This window comes from Penicillium angulare (assembly GCF_028827245.1).
Source record: "Penicillium angulare strain IBT 27051 chromosome Unknown utg000005l_segment0_segment0, whole genome shotgun sequence".
Lineage (NCBI taxonomy): Eukaryota > Fungi > Ascomycota > Eurotiomycetes > Eurotiales > Aspergillaceae > Penicillium > Penicillium angulare.
Window position 1 is genome coordinate 560280 of NW_026623164.1, and position 19122 is coordinate 579401.

General features: G+C 47.8%; 6 protein-coding genes across 6 annotated transcripts; 3 read left to right on the forward strand and 3 right to left on the reverse strand.

Annotated features, from left to right (window-relative positions):
- Positions 1 to 320: 320 nt before the first annotated feature.
- N7478_007602 (Peptidoglycan-binding Lysin subgroup) lies at positions 321 to 1455 on the reverse strand (the record flags this gene model as incomplete). Its single annotated transcript, XM_056923816.1, is given in 2 exon segments — positions 321 to 1146; positions 1160 to 1455. The coding sequence occupies 2 exon segments, from the start codon at positions 1453 to 1455 to the stop codon at positions 321 to 323; spliced, it is 1122 nt and encodes a 373-aa protein (XP_056776542.1).
- A 298-nt stretch (positions 1456 to 1753) lies between these two features.
- N7478_007603 (uncharacterized protein) lies at positions 1754 to 4175 on the reverse strand (the record flags this gene model as incomplete). The annotated part of the gene is made up of 2 exons (XM_056923817.1): positions 1754 to 3992; positions 4072 to 4175. The coding sequence occupies 2 exons, from the start codon at positions 4173 to 4175 to the stop codon at positions 1754 to 1756; spliced, it is 2343 nt and encodes a 780-aa protein (XP_056776543.1).
- Positions 4176 to 5949: 1774 nt separating this feature from the next.
- Positions 5950 to 7762, forward strand: N7478_007604 (Zn(II)2Cys6 transcription factor; the record flags this gene model as incomplete). Its single annotated transcript, XM_056923818.1, has 2 exons — positions 5950 to 6762; positions 6839 to 7762. 2 exons carry the CDS (start codon positions 5950 to 5952, stop codon positions 7760 to 7762), a joined length of 1737 nt encoding a protein of 578 aa, XP_056776544.1.
- Positions 7763 to 9387: 1625 nt separating this feature from the next.
- N7478_007605 (putative amino acid permease) lies at positions 9388 to 11508 on the forward strand (the record flags this gene model as incomplete). Its single annotated transcript, XM_056923819.1, has 9 exons — positions 9388 to 9492; positions 9554 to 9574; positions 9659 to 9707; positions 9764 to 10065; positions 10123 to 10243; positions 10297 to 10640; positions 10702 to 10824; positions 10875 to 11277; positions 11330 to 11508. 9 exons carry the CDS (start codon positions 9388 to 9390, stop codon positions 11506 to 11508), a joined length of 1647 nt encoding a protein of 548 aa, XP_056776545.1.
- A 514-nt stretch (positions 11509 to 12022) lies between these two features.
- N7478_007606 (SDR family oxidoreductase) lies at positions 12023 to 12980 on the forward strand (the record flags this gene model as incomplete). Its single annotated transcript, XM_056923820.1, has 4 exons — positions 12023 to 12071; positions 12150 to 12397; positions 12449 to 12652; positions 12714 to 12980. The coding sequence occupies 4 exons, from the start codon at positions 12023 to 12025 to the stop codon at positions 12978 to 12980; spliced, it is 768 nt and encodes a 255-aa protein (XP_056776546.1).
- A 114-nt stretch (positions 12981 to 13094) lies between these two features.
- N7478_007607 (uncharacterized protein) lies at positions 13095 to 18479 on the reverse strand (the record flags this gene model as incomplete). Its single annotated transcript, XM_056923821.1, has 7 exons — positions 13095 to 13188; positions 13662 to 14574; positions 14644 to 15303; positions 15359 to 15981; positions 16031 to 16770; positions 16825 to 17801; positions 17867 to 18479. The coding sequence occupies 7 exons, from the start codon at positions 18477 to 18479 to the stop codon at positions 13095 to 13097; spliced, it is 4620 nt and encodes a 1539-aa protein (XP_056776547.1).
- Between the last annotated feature and the right edge of the window lie 643 nt (positions 18480 to 19122).

Genomic DNA, 19122 nt, shown 5'->3' on the forward strand with positions numbered 1-19122 from the left:
TTTGAAAGAATAGTCACATCTAGGAGATCGCATCACTTTGAATACAAATGGAGTAGTTTTACCACGGGTTTTGAGATTTGTTGGAAATACAACCTTTGGAATGCTTTAATGAGACATACAGTGACATTACAATACACCTCAAAGTTATGAAATTATCTAAACGTAATACGGACTAGCGTGTTTCAGTCTCGGAGATCCAAAAGAGTAGCACTTGAGCGCTGGAGGTGAAACTGATTTCGCCTCTGTAGCAGCTTTGATACATCAAGTTCTGTATGTATGTTCAAATTTATACTGAGAAAATTGCCCTCAAGTATCCATAATCAAACGCTGGCAGTGGCTTCGGCCGGTGCCAATGGAGTGGAGACAGCCCTACTGGTAGTAGCGGTCTCAGTCCAGTACGCAGTTTCATTCCAGTGAGGAACCGGCCCAACGCAATAAGCATCACCAGCAACCAAGTTATTGTCACAGTCAGTCGCCAGAGAAGGGTTCGCCGCCTTGAAAATTTTCGCCGAAATTTCAGACTTCAAGCAGATCTGGACGCATAAATCATCAGCCGTCGCGGAGTACCACCGACCGCATTTCGTCGTAGTTCCAGGTGCAACAATAGAGTTCGCAGGTGGTGCAACCACGCCTTGTGCATAACCTCCATTTCCAGTAGTTGTTGTGATGCCGTCACCAGTTGTATTATAGGTATCGCGATGAGGAGAAAGGCAAAGGACGCTGCCGAGAATTTCGCGGGCGCCTTGCATGTTCAGACAATCCGAATCCAGCCAGGGGTTGGATTGGCGAATGGAGTCTGGAGCGAACTCATAGTCATGCTCGAGTTGCCAGCAGTTGTCGTCATCTTGGAGCGTATATTGCGTGTCACAGCCTAGGGGCATGCAGATATCGCGACTGGCTGGCAGATCAGAACAGTTTCCAATTATAGTTGGGTTGGCATAGGGGATTGCGGCTGAAGCGACGAAATACTGCTTTGCTAGCTTGTCGCAGGTATCTCCGGTTTGGGTTGTATAGGTGGTGTTTGAGACACAAACGGGGTCCGGGGCTGGCGTCACAGTATAAGGCGGATCGTGCAGCTCGGTGGGTCCAGTCAGGCCGCATGTTGATTGAATCAGCTCGAGGGTCCCTTTGTCGGACTCCGTGTAGCTGCTGTAGATACTGGCCTGTCTCATTCAGAGCACGTTTGGTGTAGCAGTACGAGCACAACTCATCAGTTGGCATGTCCTTCGCGCTTTCCACGGTAGTGAAATCCATGATAGTACCAAGACAGTATTTCTTTGTATCTTGATCCATGAAACAGGTCAAATTGTACTTGTGGTACATATATCGTGCCTCCATTTTGGGTTGGGATCGAGCTGCCGATGGTCTGGTTGGCGCAATATGTTTGAAAGGCGGCCGTTTCTGGCGCCAGAAGCAGCCCTTTTCGGCATCGATTTCACAGGTCCTCGTATTCATAATATAATTCCGAGGACAGTGATGACGAAATCTTCGGAGTATTTTAGTCTCGTAAGGTGGATTTTGGAGACTTGCTAGACCTGGCAGTTGGGCGGGTTTGGATCAGGCCGGTAGGGGCCCTTGTGCGGGCTTGTACATGGGCTAAATAGGCTACCTACTGGCCGGCGCCAGGTTTATGTGTGTTCACACTTTTTGTTCAAATATCAAATTCTTTGAAAATTATGTTTATTTGTTTAGAAAATTTGAATATTACATAATTCTATTTATTCATTTATTCATTAATCATTGTAGAGGCTCCCTATTCATAAGTCTCATTTGCCTTGACCATCAACCCACCATCCTCCGTATCCCTAAACGTCAGCCTCAACCGCCTGCGCACATCCAAAACTTGAACCTTCTCGCGAAACACAGCCGCCGTGGATATTCCCGCCCCAGTATTCTTCAAGACATCAGTAGGGCTAGATTGAAGGGCTAAGGCAACCAGCTCTGGGATAGAGTCCCAGCTCGACGAAGTCCAGCCCGTCCACCATACGAACACGGTGTGAGGAATAGTCATCGCGCAGTACACCAGCAGAACGACCATCGAAGCTATCGAGGTGGCCCCACTCAGCCCGTACGCGTACCCATTAGCAGTCGCCGTCATAGTGAACCGGGTCATGTTTGTCGTGTCGACGCCCGTCATATCCCACAGCGTTCCTGCGCCTCGACCGAGTCCGCTAGGCTTCCGCGGGAAGAATGTGTCTACCCAGGTGGTGGAGCAGTTCTCTGGCCCTGGGAGTGTGCCTTGGATGGTAGTCTTTGCGTTGAGGGTGGAGAGGCCGTTGGTTATCATTCCTGCGAGGATAGCTTCGAGGACGTGGAGGGAGTACAAGGGATAGGTATCGACAACATCTCTGCCTTCTGCTTTAGTCGTTGTGCCGACGGAGTCGGCGGCCCAGATACCTGCGGCTGCGGCCATGTCTCCGAATAGGGTGCTGTTGTCGGTTGAGGAGGAGGGGTTTAAATACTGCGCCCACCTGGGATCAATGTGGATGCGTGGCAAGGCAGAAATAAAGGGCCGCGATTCGCTCTCGCGTTCGTCGAAATCGGCCTGAACGGCCCACATGGTATTGATCTGATACTCCAAGCTCATCCAGTGGGAGTCGACCTCGCAGGCTAGGATCCTGCTGGTGTTCTGTCCTTCTTCTCCTGTTGCGGGCAGCATGACGATTGCCCCGATCGAATTGTTCCCAAATACGGACTGGTCCAGGTCCAGCCAGAAGACTTCAGGCTGAGAGCTGTTCTTTTGGAGCTGATCAAGAACCTGGGTTGCTAGCGCGGAGCTGTTTAGATTTGCTATTGTGTACGTGGGCACGTTGTTGGCGCCTGGCACGTACGTGTCCCATACCGGGAAGCCAATCATTGTGTCACCTTGAAGGAGATCGGAGCTTCCATCACTCAAGTCTAGCTCGTTGCAGGCGACGTTGGTGATAGGCTGCTGGAGATTCTTGATACTCCAGGTGGCCGAGTTACGCCAGGCAAAGTGCTGCCGCGGGGGCCCACATTGGCTAGCATGCGCCCAGTGCATCCCTGACAGGGCGAGCGAATCGGCCACCACCATGCTCGGACAGAACGCACTCGTAAAGGGGATGTTGGTGGGAGATCTGGCATTCAAGACGCGTGCGCCATACTTCCCCGGCAGAGACACTTCGTCCGGGGTCCATGCGTACGAGTTGTATTTTCCGGGGGGGCTCAGATTCCGAAGGCCCGGTAGAAACGCGCCCAGAAAGGCTTTTAGGCCCGTCCATGGACAGTATAGCAGTTCTTGTGGGCTATTATCGTCAACCAGGCACGAGGGGTTGACATCGCTGTCTGTGACTTCCAGCGGCCAGAGCTCATCTCGAGTCGCGTTGAGCCAAAATTCGGTTCCTCCTGCGGGCCAATCTTGGAGCTTTGGGACCATCAAGACGGCAGAGGATGGACCCACGGTGGGCGCGAGGAGCATTCCCAGAAGCAGAGTCACTATGAAGAGTTTCCCGTGCGGTTGCCCCCATTCGGAAACTATCACTTCCCACAGTTCCTTGGACCAGAGATAACTTAAACTTTGAAACTGAAGACCAGAGAAGACGCTGCCAAATGCGACTTTCTGTGAGACAAGCCTCATCTGAACCAGGGTGAAGACGATCATGCTTAGCGAGGCCAGGATAGTGATTTCGTGCAATTTGGCTGCGAATTGCAATGCGCCAAGTTTGGCGCTGTTGTAGCCTTCTATCCCGCTGATCTCGGTCCCAATGAAGTATCCAATTATGTTGATAGTCACGAGGAAGATTGATATGCCGAATGGAACAATATGTAATAGCGTCTTTGGTAGTGCCACTTGGTGAGATTTCCAGACCACCACCTTGGGGTATTCTTTGTCGCGCTTGACGATTTTAGTGAAGATGATTCCTAGACCGAGTGAGCGAAATATGGCCTCCAATTTAGAGGGCTTGGTACGAGGTTCGCTTGGTGAAAGTGGCTTGGCTTCCTCGGGCTGATCATCAGGTATTTCAGCAGACCTGCGATATTATGGTCAGTATTTCTCCTCCCCCATTATAACCCCTGAACGTGAGAAAGAATGAGGATACAAATACTGACAGGAGCTGGAGCTCACTTTCCTCGCTGACTTTATTTGAGGAACCAGAAATGGAATCATGGGACTCGCTTTGCCAAACTGGCCAAGTTTGGTTTCTGTGCGCCATCTTGAGTGTACAACAACCCTACTTGTATCATACACATTCTCCTTTCCCCTTCTTTTCTTTTTGACTGGGAGTAGAGCCTCCTTTTAAAAGCAGCCCAAGGGGAAAATGGGCACTGTTTGGCCCCCAAGAGCCACTGAGCCCCTAAGCTCCTAAGCCCCCTCTCTATTCTGCAGATGCATTCTCTAACCGCTGGCGCTAACATTCAAGCGAATACTAGGCACCAGGCGGTTCCTTGGCATGCGAGGTCACAGCACCCAGCTATCATAAATAGCCACTTCAGCCTAAGTACTCGCGGGCGCAAGACTAGCAGATTTCTAATCCTTGGCAAACCTCGCACAGCCTTATTTTCGCAGCAAAGCGTTCTAGGCACACTGCTGACCATATTTATGTATTTACTTTTGTTCATTATTGTGGTTTATATAATTTATAAGATTACACTGCAATTATTCTTGTATCCACCTTGAAGTCTTTCTCTTTCGATGTTGATATTCCCCCTCCCGCCTCTCTGTTCCTTTTCCAAGGTTGTTTGTACACATATTTATTATTAGTGTTATAAGACATTTAATATATCCAACACTACTGGTATAAATACTATCGATGCCAGTGGCAGTAGAAGTAGAAGCAGGTCTACCTTAATAGCTTCTGTCGCCTTCAAGTTGAAGACATTTAACACATTCAACATGTCAGCAGGGATCGATCTGATCACGTGACACGGACACATACTCACGTATTGCCTCTACCACCCTACTTAGCCTTCTACACAATGCGATATACAGTACTCTACACCTAAACTACTGCCTTAGGCAACATACACTCCCCAATCCAGATATATATATGTTGACACAACTTCCCCCACATGGAAATATTTCACAGGATAATATAATAAGAAATCACAATATAGTATAGTACATAGTAGGGTATAGCCTTTCTTACAACTTGAATATAACACTTTCGCAAATCACCAACGCATAAAACAGAAACTAATCATATTTACACCTCGCACGTCTCTTGGGGGCTTTGTGGATCTCCGGGGCTCATAAGGGCCACTTATAGGAATTGAAAGCTGTTAAAGAGTTTCGAGTCCTCAGCACCGAGAAATACTTTCTGTAACTTGAACTCGAAATAAAAAGCAAATCCTCAGTGCGTCCTCCATCCCTTCGAACTACTACCTATTCGCAGATATACAAGTTTCAAAGTGCATGTTTTCTTTTGCCTAGTTTCGGGTTTTTTTCTCCATTTGATCTGAATTTAGGGGGTCATCCAAGCTCAACCTATCAACGCAACTGGATATCTAACAATCGGGGCACCTGCAGCCTGATGAATGGGGTCCATGCACTGCAAGTCGGGGCCTCTAATCCAACCGCGGAAGCCGCCACGACGATCTACACGGTGAGTGTGAGTGATTAGCCGAGGGGCCGTTGAAGAAGCGGGAAAATGTCTATTTCGTGAGGGTATAATATCCCCAAATATTAAAATCAAGGTCAAGAAAGATAAACACCTGCAAAAAGGCAAAACAATCTCAAGCTAGCGACGTGGCTGAGTGGGGAGAGTTTAAGAGTGATCAACCACTAGAGACGATCGACCTCGACCCCAACGACTTCCGACAGCGGCACCGAATAATATTCAAGCTTCCCGGGCGCCCTTGGCGCACTTGAGGACTTGGGGTTGTTCAGCCTTGTCCCTCTTCCAATATTTTGGTCTCTTTCCATTTTTCCTATGAGGTCGTTCTGGATGTCTTCACCCTATCCCGCGCTCCCCCGAGTCGCCCTCCCCGATGGACATTCGCCCAACGAGCGCACCAGTGACGTCCGGATCGTCTGAATCGCCTGAATCCCACCCGTCCTCCGCCCCGCCCCGAAAACGAGTCCGCCGCTGGCACCACCGAGGATTTACAGGCTGCTCGACATGCCGCCGACGCCATGTGCGATGCGACGAGGCTTCACCCACATGCAATAACTGTACGAGGTTGGGGCTGGATTGCGATGGCGCACAGGGAAGAATGACCTTCAAGGTCTACGGGCCCACACAAACGCAAGAACCGGCGCCGAAACCGCCCAGGGCACGGAAGAAAGCTCTGGACTCTACTAGCTGCGATGGTATACCGGGGACAGGAGCTTTTGCGTTAAACATCAAGGAGGAAGATGAGGGGCCGGTTGAAGCTGTGGTGGTTTCACCGACCACTGTATCTCAACAATCGCAGGCCAACTTCTGTTTCCAGGATCCTATATCTTTGGCTCCCAGAGTACCTGCGAGCATTCATCGCACGAATGAGCGCTACTTTACGCATTTTATCGACCAGGTGTCGACACTTCTCCTTATCTATGACAACTCTATCAACACCAATCCTTACCGCAATTACTTTCCCGATTTCGCTCGGTCGTCACCGTCCATGGTCGGAGCTATGCAGGCACTAGGCGCGTTGCATCTGGCAAATACAACTATCGGACCACAACGCAATTCACACCTTCAACACGCAATGAGACAATATGGCGAGGTGGTACAATTGTTTCGCGCGCGCTATGCGCGTCCAGCCCAACAGCTAGGAATGACCGATTTCGCAACATGTCTCTTACTTTGTTTATTCGAGGTTTGTCCATCCACTAATAAAAATGGAAAAGAATGGAATAAAAATATAACAGTCCACTGACAAGTATCCAAAATAGATGATGGACTCCCAAAACTATAATTGGGCCGTTCACCTCAAGGGTGCCCGAGAGATCTACAACCTTCTTTTCTATCCACACACAGGCGGTACATCTCCTCGCGAGGTGCAACGCGTCGCCGAATGCAACCATCCCCTTCGATCTTTCCTTGTCTCGCTACTGTCTTACCTCGACGTTGCAGGTGCATGCGCTACCCCCGGTGGCACAGTTGTAGAAGGAAATTACTGGAAGACCCTCGGAGGCGGCTGGGAATACAACCTCGGAACGCCTAGCCTATCCTCATCCTCCACCCCCGAACATCCAACCTTAGTGGAACTCCGACAAGCATGGTGCGGGATGATGGAGGTGCAAGCTGCGATTAGCACATTCGCGCGTGATAAGCAGTGGATGTCCCCAGAGCACCAAGATATGGTTTACAAAGAGATTTTCCACTCCCTCGTTGCTTGGAGAGCCAGCACACCCACTAGTCTCCAATTACTGGGGGAAATGGGTCTTGATGATGAGAGTCTTCGACGGTTTCCATTCCCTGATATGTTGGAATATGTTGGATGCGTTGAAGCGTACGAGAAAGCTACATTCGTGCATCTTCATCAGATAGCTGGCGCGGGCCGACCACGTTGGATCACAGATAGAGCTTATCTGGATATGCTCATTACGCGAATTCTGACATTGATCCGCAAGTTATCGAAGGGAGTGGGTCAATTAGCTATTCTCTGGCCTCTGTTCATTGCTGGGCAGGAGACTCGAAAGGAGCACGAACAACAATATGTTCGCCAAACGATGGAAGAGCTGAAACGTTTCGGCTTCAAGAATGTGGGTAAAGGTCTTGACTTTCTAGAAGCGGTGTGGTTCAAGCGACGCGCTTTTCCTGAAGGCTGGACGGAGACATTGGATGAAATCCAGTCCAATATTCTCTTGCCTTGATCAGACCTCTCACTACTGAGCTGGGAATTTTATCTCATTGGATTTAATGTTCTCGTTCCCACAACTGCTACAGAGAATCCCATCTCATCCGAAGACGCCGTCTCGACGGGCCGGTCCCCATTGACGACTCACGCAAACCTTGCATCTGAATATACGACGCTTGCATCTCTCACAATAGACATACCCAACAACTCACGATGATAAGTGGTGGCTTTTGATATCTATGCCTGTAACACTTCCATTTTGTACATATTCTGTAGCTCTTACGCAATTACGCCCATATCTTCTTTGCACATAAACACTGCATCTTTTGTAAGAACTGACCCATATTGCTTGATGAATTTATGCCCAAATGCACATGAGAATCATACTTATGCAATGAACTACATCTTCCCTGCATCCCATATTTCCGTCTCTAGAGTCCCAGAGTTGATATTCGTCCTTCGCATGCCAACTTGCGTTCCCTCCCTTATCCTCCCGCTCCTTTACTTATTACTTCACGAAGCCAAGGAACCCGAGCATGCAACGTGGTTCTGGTCACACAACTAACCCTGAGATATGCACCCCAGAATCGCACAACGTGTATAGACAACGATTCAAAAAGCAACAGCTAACTAGCGTCAGCTACAACAGAGCAACCGAGGAACATCTGATTCTGATTCTGGTGCGATCTCAACAAGACTCCGGCCCGCATGTGGACCCTGGCCGCACTGAACCGGTTTTAAGTGGATCACTACTAATTCAATCCAACGAATCAACATCGCGAGATGATTTCTTTTCCCTCTTCCCGGATATCTTGCGCCATCCAACCTGATCTGATCCTCCGCAATCATGAATGTTTCTCAGGCCACGAACCACGGATTAGCACAACTCATTCCTGTTCGCCAAAAACTTTCCACCTTGACAACAAGACTGACGAGAATCGAAAGAGAAAATACTTAGAACGAAGAAAAAAGAAAAAGGAAGAAGAAGCACAAGAAAAGAAAAGAAGAGTTCTCCGAACTCGCTCGCTCACGGACCAGACAGCTCCGAGAAGTGGAAGCTCCGAAAATTAAAGCTCTTCGATCGTATAATCTCGTACCATTACTCTAGCTTGAACTTGAACTTGAACTTGAAATCCTAAACTAGCTCCGAGTCTGAGGTCTCTTTTTATCAGATTTCGCCCTGTGCAAGATCGACAACACTTCCTCTCCCCTAGCACAACCCGCAAACCCCTCCAAACCACCATCCAAACCAAGCACAAGCACAATTAATACCTCGCTCCAGCCTAAGCTCCGCAAGTACGGAGTCTAGCCAGACCAAGTGTTCTCCATAAGTAGGGTAGGGCGGACTCCTACTCTTCCCGCTTAGTGGGGTTAGCATCGTTCCTGACCGGGGGCGCAAAACGGCGTAAACCATATTCGGGGCCAAAGTTAATTTACGGAAATTTTTCACATTCTCCGACGTTGTTTTTTTCTTCTTCGATCGATCGACAGGATACTGGAGCCATCTTAAAGAGAAGGTACATCCGCGCCCGTCAGATTCACAGAATCAGCATCGGCATCAGTGTTCTTTGCACTGGCTTTTTGAGTTTTCCGCTTCCATAATTGGGTTCTCGGGAAAGAAGCGAAGCGCTGATATCCGAGATGGCGCGGGACGCTCTTGTTACGGGGTATGATGACCCGGTCGCTGAGGGCGAGGGTGAGGCTGATCGCAGTCAGAATGAGGCGAAGGATGATGCGGCTTTGCTGGTGAGTACTTTGTGATATTAGTTCTGGCTTAGTAGGGTGTACTGACTGACGCGTGTATTAGCAAACTATGGGTTATAAGCCGGTGGGTTTGACCTTTTGATCTGATCTGATCATATCTGATCTAATATGCATAATGAGATCGGCGACTGATAAGGTGTTTGGATAGGTTCTTCATCGAACATATACCCTATTTGAGAACTTTGCAACTACCTTTGGTAAGTGAAATTGATGAGATTTATCACCACGACGAACCTAAGACTGATTCCTATAGCTGCGTTGTACTTCGTTGGTGGCGTGCGTGTCACGTACAGCACTGGTATCGCTGCTGGTGGAAACTTGGCCTACTGGACTAGTTACTTGGTGACTCTGGTCTTCACCTTTATCACAGCGGCCGTTGTTGCCGAGGTCTGCTCTGCTTCTCCGTCCGCTGGATCTATTTATCTTTGGGCTGCGGAGGCTGGTGGTCCGACATTTGGTCGTCTTCTTGGATTCGTCGTTGCATGGTGGAGCACGACGGCATGGACTACTTTCTGTGCTAGTAACACTCAGGCTGCGGCCAACTATATGCTTGCTGTAAGATTAACCCATCCGAGTCCAATATGAGGATCGCCAGTTCTAACAATATTCCAGGAATTAACTGTGTTCAATGTCGACTTTCCCAAGGACGCTGACAGCGTCAAGTTCCGCGCTGTGCAATGGATCTGCACAGAGATTCTGCTTGCCCTGGCTGCGCTTCTGAACTTCTTGCCTCGTACGTTTATTCTGTTCTAGGGATCTTGGATGTTCCACTGACCTTGCCTTTAGCTCGTTACTTCAGATACGTATTCTGGGTCTCAGCAGGATTCGTCATGTTGGATTTCTTCCTGAACCTCATCTGGCTGCCCATTGGAGCTGCTCAAACCTGGGGCTTCCGCACTACCCATGAAGCTTTCATGACCACCTACAACGGAACTGGTGCCCCAGAGGGCTGGAACTGGTGTCTTTCTTACCTTGCCACAGCAGGTATCTTGATTGGTTTTGATGCCTCTGGCCACGTTGCCGAAGAGACCAAGAACGCCTCTATTACCGCTGCCCGTGGTATTTTCTGGAGTACAGTCGCTAGTGGTATTGGTGGCTTGGCTACTATCATTCTGTTCTTATTCTGCGCAGTAAGTAGCTCTGATGAGTCGGATCTTTTCAAAGTATACCCATGCTAACGTCATTCTCTAGCCTACCAATGATGTTCTTATGAGCTTTGGATCTCCCCAGCCTTTTGTCCCACTATACGCTGTGGTTCTGGGCAAGGGTGGACACATCTTCATGAACATCATTTGCATCGTCGCTCTATGGCTGGTAAGATTGATAAATACAATCAATGACCGTACTCTTCTAACAACCCCTAGAATACCGCTATCGCTATCATCGCCGCATCCCGTCTCGTCTTTGCCGTTGCCCGCGACGGAGTCCTTCCCTTCTCCGGCTGGGTCTCCAAAGTACACAACGGTCAGCCGCGCAACGCCGTCATCGTAGTCTGGGGCGTTGCAGCTCTCGTCACCTGCACGATCCTCCCATCAAACGTGGCTTTCACTTCCCTCGTCTCAGCCGCCGGTGTTCCCAGCGCAGCAGCATACGGCCTCATTTGCCTGGGCCGCCTATTCTGTACCCCGAAGCGGTTCCCCAAGCCCCAATGGAGTCTTGGTCGTTGGAGCAAGCCTTTCCAGTTCATTGGTGTCTTCTGGAACGGATGGGTTGTTGCTGTCCTCTTCTCTCCATATGAATGGCCCGTCACTGGAGCTAACTTGAATTGTATGTCTGGTCACTTCTTATCTATTTGAGAGTATACTAATCTTCGTTCTAGACGCTCCTATCATCATGGCTGGTGTCACTATCCTTGCTTTGATCTCTTACTTCGTCATGCCGGAGAGTGCCTGGCTTCCAAATGATCGTATCACGCACTTTATCGATTCCAAGGGTGCTGTCGAGACGGTAGAGGAAGTTGAGCACCACAGCGAGGCCGAGGCTAGCAACACTCGATGATGAACTCGCTCTACTTCTTGCTCACTCACATCTCATCATATGCAACGCACATAAGATGAAAAATATTGCTCAATAGTTCACCCCATGGCATTGCTTATGGGACAAAATTTGGGCAATAAAAAATTATAATCTATTCCTCATCAGGCCCTGCTTAATATCCACTTCTGAGTATCCATTCGAAGCCATGCGGGGTTGGCCGATGACTGTACATGTGTCATCATAGCTAAACAATACAAATTCTTACATGAATACTTAAATCGTTCTAATAAACAGGATTGATATTTACATAATTCGGGACCAGCAATATGTAGGCTATATCCCAAAGAAGATAATGGCCTTGGTTGTATGCCAAGAACCTTGGGGGTACAAAACGGCTTTATGAGGCAACAATGCGGGGAAACGGAGTGTAGTCCGATTCTACCCAGCCGATCCCCCTCTTTAAATTCAGAGCTGTTGGACCTACCCCGGCTTCAGTTTATCAAATTCTTTTGTTGAAACATAACATTCTAGCACGATGTCCGCTCAAGGAACAAGACTTCAAGGCAAGGTTGCCATCGTAACTGGTGAGTTACACCTACATCCATCCCCATCAACGACTCAACCTCTCAGGAAAGGAAGCTGACATCTGTCTGCTAATTTAGGTGGCGGATCCGGATTTGGCGCTGCAATTGCCCGTCGCTTCGGTGAAGAGGGCGCGAAGGTCGTTGTCGCTGATATCAACGTCGACGGGGGAGAGAAGGTCGCCGCGCAGAACCCTTCGAACCTAATTTTCCAGCACACGGACGTGACACAGGGAGATGCGTGGAAGACGGTTCTCGACCTTGCATTCTCGAAGTTTGGAAGATTGGATATTCTTGTCAATAATGCGGGGACTACATATCGGAACAAGGTTAGGACCAGACAATGGCTTTCATCTGCAATAAATGTTAATATTGTGTAGCCTACGGCCGAGGTAACAGATGAAGAGTGGGAGCGCGTCTTCAAAGTCAATGTCAAGAGCATTTACTTAGCTTCGACAATTGTTATTCCCCGATTGATCGAGCAGGGACAAGGAGGCTCAGTGATTAACATTTCTTCCACTGGAGCGAGTCGTCCAAGACCTGGGTTGGTGTGGTACAATGCCTCTAAGGGCGCAGTCACAAATGTACGTCTGATTCTCAGATGATTTGGTATACATGAATGGCAGTTCTAATCATTTTTAATAGGCAACTAAAGGTCTCGCAGCGGAGTACGGTCCACACAATATCCGAGTCAATAGCGTTGCGCCTTTACTTTCTGGCACTGGGCTATTCGCTATGTTTACCGGGATGGAGGACACACCCGAGAACAGGGAGAAGTTTATCAGCAATGTACCTCTAGGCCGTCTTACTGAGGCCGACGACATTGCCAATATGTGTCTTTACCTCGGTAGTGATGAGGGACGGTTCATCAATGGTACTGAGATGGTTGTTGATGGTGGAAAGTGTGTTTAATACATTTATTAAGTCTAGAAATCAGGCCACTTCGTCTTATTATTACTTCCCTTGTCGGAACACTATTTGTATTGCAAATATACTATCCAAGCTCATCTATCTATTCGCCTTTTTTCATGTCTCAGCGTTCTCGTTCTGGTCCTCATTCTGGCTCTTGTTCCGTCTCTTTCCGAATGTGCTAAATGCGACATTTCCGGCTCCGCAGTATCTTTCGCCGTGTCAGAAACTGATTCCGGAGGGGAAAAGTATGTTGGATCAGTTGATACAGATGGAGATGTGGTACCGCTTGTCGTGCTGTAATGGCTTCGCGAGCTTCTGCTTGTCAATGATTCATCGTTCACTAGCGTTGACGATGCAGAACTGGAAGCCGGTGTCAGATGCATATTTTGATGAGTATATAGTCCAGATTTTGAATCTTCTTGTTCCAAAACCTCTTGTCCGCTGTCTTTCCAACGAAGTTTGCATGAGAAATTATGACCAAAGACAACAGCGCCATCAGCTTCCAATTTTTCTGGACACTTCACACGGGATAAGTGACGCGATCTCCTTGGATAGAAAACTTGCACAGGATCATGATGATGTGTGCCCTTTCTGGCATGGGGTTGGACCCTGCGTTGACCTTGGCACGGGCAAGGTAAGACAGGGTTATTAGGAGAATGCCATAGAAGGTTGTCAATGGACTTGTCAAGACCATTACATCCCTTGCCATGTTTCTCCATAATATCCTTCATTTCACGGACACTCGCAGCGAGATAATATTTCTGCGTCGGAAGTTTCTTCCAGCTAGGGCACATTCCATCGAAATCGACAGGCTGAATTATTTCACCAAAGTCGCGGCCAAACAGTGTTACTGCACCAATGGAGCGAATGAAGTCTACCCAGCCCCACCCCATAGCTTCCAGTGTTGCAACACGGGGCCTTGGGTCGTGATCTGTCGCTAGTTCCACGAAGTCCCATCCTTCTAGGTGCTTTCGTACTCTGAGCTTGAGATTCACTCCATTTTCCCCCGCTTTGTGAGCATGATATTCTATAATCTGCTCTAAGATTGTGAAATGCTGCTCAACGAGATCCTCGAACAGATAATAACCACGTTTTTTCTTTTGGGTCTTTGAATAACCCGTATTATTTTTTGGAGAGCTTATTTCCTCTTCTTCAGATCGTTCGCTTTTGCCTGGGTAAATCTCAAGTTCCTTATTGCCTTCATGGAGGAGAACTTTGATGGCAGAATTTGGCTTGAGTTCGTTCGAATTCATCATTTTCTCGAAGTCAAATAAAAATGCCGACGAAAAATCATCTTTGCTATAATGACGAAGGGAAGCCCGCACGAGATGAAGCAATGCACTGATTCCGTTAACAAGCCAACCTCGCTTGTCCTTCTCATCCCATAACATAACGTATTTGGTGTATATCCATTTGAGCTTGAGAACATATCCATTTCGAGCAAGGTGGGGTGGATTATCTCTCAAAAATATCGAGAATGAAAGCCCGCCCGTTATGATTTTGCCCCCTGACAAAGACACCTTGTCGAGCATGCAGCCGGCATGAGGCTGGGGAAGACCTGTTCCGCCTATATCATACTGCGCATTCTCCGCTCCTGTTCGCATTAGCGATGAACTCAGGATTCCAAGGCTGGCCTCAGTAAACTATGGAGGATGTCACTTACCAGCATTATATTTGCAATCCACGCACCACCCCACAACATGCCGATATGTCTCAAGCTGAATCAGGCTGATTTTCTCGACTCCTTGAAGAGATTGGTCGAGGTAGGAGATTCGACTACCATCCGAATTATAGAAATAGTGCCAAACTAGGAGATCCTCCACAATCTTTGTGGCCACCAGCATTACTGAGAATCCCTTTATAAAGACTTTCCCATCAAATTCGGTTGCTCGGTCCGACTCAGTGAGCCCAGCCATCATGTTAAGTGGCATCTCAAGCCCTAGGCCATCCTCCTTCTTGGTCAAGATAGGATATCCTCTAACAACAACAGGGTTTCTGAACATATCATGCCAGCATTGCCCAGGCAATTTCTCTCCACTCGGATAAGACTCCATTTTGAACCCGATGACATATAGGAACTCAAGGCTAGGCAGTACACCGGGTAATATTGTTGAAAAAGATTTACTTGTAAGACGCCGACTGCTTCGGATGAAAGGGGTGCAGGAGACCACACCGTAATCAACATGTGATGGTTGAAGTGCTGACCCAAGCCATGCAAATTGTTGAGCAACCTCGGCCAAGGAGTCACCTGTTCCGGAAGCTATGACTATGAACTTGCTCTCTCGAATCTTTACGTCAACGCTTGTTCCATCTGGGAAGGTGGCTGTAAGGAGTTAGCCAATGGTTCATCTTAAAAATAAAGAGTACGGATCGAGTACTCATCGCTTGGTGGTCAGTATTCTTCACGACATCTACAACAAGCTGCATCACAATATCCCCTGTTGTGGGCCAGGTTTGTGAAAGGTATGCTCCAGTTGTTATTGCCTGTCCATCACTCGACGTTCCTGTTAGTGTAATTGCCTTCTTTACCGCTTCATGCGGTGGGTCAGTAGACTGCTGCTCCAGAAAATGCAGAAGATCCCAATCTAACTCGAAGATTCCTCTATACCCCTGGGAAGGCTGTCTTCTGCTGACTTTGTGAAAGGATGGTAATGCCTTCAAAATCCCTTTCCCAATTTCATCCATGATGTCCGGAGATGATCTCGTGATGATTGCTTCCTTCTGCAATGTTGCAATGAGCCAGGAATATGCTGATGTCCCTAAAATGAATTCACGATAGGGACCAGTATCGGGCTCTGACTCCATGTCATCCTCGAAAGCGTCATCGTAATCTTCTGGTTCTGGGCTGATCAGGCTAGACACTTCTCCTGGATTGCCATGTACAGTCTCAGGTTCCAACAAAAACCGATCTATTGCAAACTGCCTAGTCTCAATCTTCTCGGAAACCAGTCCTGGGTCAATCTCGAGAGGTAGCATGTCCTCAAAAAAAGTCTGGATACGGCTACCTATATTTAGCGAAATTCCGACTATGCGGTAGTATTATTACTTACCTGCGATATCTATGCACAAAGAAAGAAATATCAAGTTGTATTCTCGTCCCCGCTTTGTATCCCATTTTAAGCGCAAAGGCTCTTAATAGGTCCGGGAGCATTCCAGAAACATGCTTCATGGTTTCCTCGTTAGACTGGGAAGATCTGACTGCATCAAACAATTCTTTTGCAAGGCTGATCATGTATCCGCTACCCTCTGGGGGTGGTAAACTTGAAGTATCCGACGCAGAGTATTGTGTTTGTGAATCATACAGTCCTTCAACGTTCTCGGCGTGGTTTTCGTCGGTCCTCCTTTTAAAATTACCCGGTGCACCACTTTTATGAGTCAATGAAGTGTCTTCTGTGAAGGTATTGGTACCTTGATGAACAGAGCTGAAAATTTGAGTTGATATTCCATCTGTTCTAGATCCAAGGTCGGATTCAGGAAAAGCTTCACCATTCTCATCCTTCGTTTTGATTTCACCTCCCTCCGCGTCCAGCGAGTTCGGAGTTGATATTCCATCTGTTTCAGATCCAAGTTCGGATTCAGGAAAATCTCCCCCGCCTTCATACTTCGCCTTGGTTTCGTATCCCTCCATGCCCAACTCATTTGAAATTAAAACGTTTGTGGCAAAGTTTGAACGTTCCAAAGCGATGCGAATAGAAGCTGTCGCACGAAGATTTTCTATTAGGTCCTCGTATACGTCTTGCGAAAGGACTTTTCGCAATGACCTAATACTTGGAAGTTCAGTGCTAATGGGCTATCAACTTCATCAGTTGCGAGTACCAGAACAATAAAACGGTACATAGTTTACCTTTTTCATATTCTCGCTAATACCCATGTTCGTAGAAAGCCGATCGAGCCGCTCCCAGAGGCCCCTTGTGTTCGCTTCGAAAACATCATAGTTTCGGCCAAGTTCTATACGAAGCTGCCTCTCCAAAATCGGATCTTCCCATTCGTCGCTCAGTGGATTTTTCATGAGGTTTAATACCTCATGTTCGCTTTCCACCATTCCGTCTAGGACGCGTTCTGCTGTGTCCAGCAGAATTGCGTGGTACATTGCTAGCTCGCTCGAATAGCGTGCAAAATCCTTTGGATAACCCCACAAAAGGTTCATTTTTCCCATATGTCCCGTTTCATGCACAAGCGCATCGAGATAGTGTATGATAAGCGGTATTGTAGCGATAGAAAGACCTAAAGCCCGGATCCCAGTGACCAAAATCCGGAAAGGCTTCACACATAGAGTTGTTCTCACACATCTAGCTGTGACTGCGACGAGATCTGGCTGTCGCGTGGTAATGACAATAGAACCATGGGAGACTGACGGATAATATTGCTCAATTCTGAATTCTTCAGAATGATCATAGTCATCGAATATTAATAGCCAGCGTGTGTTTTTTGGATCAGATAACCACGTGCGAGTAAGAATCAGAATATCCTCATTCGCAAGCGTTGTCGGTTCTTGTAAATCAAAAATTTGTCTTGCGATCGATAGAAGACAGTTTCTAAGCTTCAATTCAGATTCTGCATTTACCCAAAGAATAGATTCGTAGTTTTCAAGGTGGCGTTGCGCGTAAGCAATGGCAAGCTGCGTCTTGCCAGCACCCGGGTTACCGCCAATAACTAACAGCCGCTGTTTTAGGGCTACATCGCCTGGTTCCAAGATCTGTCTCAATTCATCAAGCTCCAAGTCACGCGCGATAAACGATTCCGGAGCAATATGAGGTGCGTAGTCGAGGTGGGCACCGACGGGTCCTTTGTAGTTGGAATAATAACCTTTCTGCTTGATAACTATGAATAGCGTGGATTAGCTTTCACCATCCAGGAACCGCCACCACGTCACTTTTAATTCTTACCGGACTTCTGGGCGTGAAGATCTTCATCATCATTAATTTGTTGCCCACTCGCAGAGAGGACATTATCTGCCTGTGCACCTTTGCCGCTTTTGAAAGTATTGCTCGAGCTTTCGAGTTGTTCCTCGTGCCCTAAGCATTTTACTAACTTCATCTCTTTGATAATGTCTTCGCGCTCAGTCTTGTCCCCTAGAAAAGTAGAATGGAGTACGACGGTGTTTGCAATAATTTGCACATTGTCAGTTATTGACAACATGAGTTCTTCGACCATTCTTTCTTTACCAAGTCCCCGGGCCAGTTTTAGATATCTTTTCCAGGCATCTCTTTCACTGGGGATGACCTTTTCTAATATCTCTCTCAAATCTCGCACCTTTTCATCGCAATGATGAAGGCTGTCCTCTAAAGCTTTGCGATTCTCCGGGTCCATCAAGGTCTTAACCTTTTCTTCGTATTTCATGCACGCTTGGAGGGTAACAAGGATAAGGGGTAGTCGAGATCTCACGTCTTCGAATGTCTCTGGCAACTTGCCTTTCGGTACATGCTTGAAGAAATTGATGGATGACCTGAGAACAGGAACGACCGCGAGGACTGCGCCCGCTACCTCGATGCCTGACATTCTTGTGACCAGATAATGGGAGGCTATATGGAATACGACCGATCCTTACCATTCCGAGCTTGCAATATGTCAAAGTTGGGTTTATCGTTGTAAAGACGAGTAAAATTATCAAATTTCTCTCCTCGAGAAAAGAGGGGTAGGCGTTTGGCGTTGATTATTATAATTGGCCACTGCATATGCAGCTTTTTGCTTCAAGTTCTGGCCAATGCCCTCAACCGGGGCTGCTGATTGGGGGCGGTGCGTGGACACGAGATTGTGAGGCTGAGTTCGAGCCCAATATCAAATAGCTAGCCGCCAATGAATTGGGATTTGTGAGGGGCGATGAGCAAAACCTGGGCAAGGCAGAATTTATTATGACACCATGAATTCAGTGGTAATAGACCTCCTCCCCCCCCCCCCCCTAATGTTTTTCATTGACTCCTTTGAAATGCTAGAAGATCGGCCCGTGGCTGCTGTATATGCAATAGCAATCACCGGGAAACCCCCTCTTGGGCCTTGACACCGCTACCTGTACCGTAAGCTCTAAATATATACAATATCAGGTGGAAATACACATAGAGAATGGGGTTTCCCCCGATGATCGCTATTGTCCCCCGCATCTGTGTGTCTCAAGGATCGTGAATAGTTATTCGTCGGGCCAAAG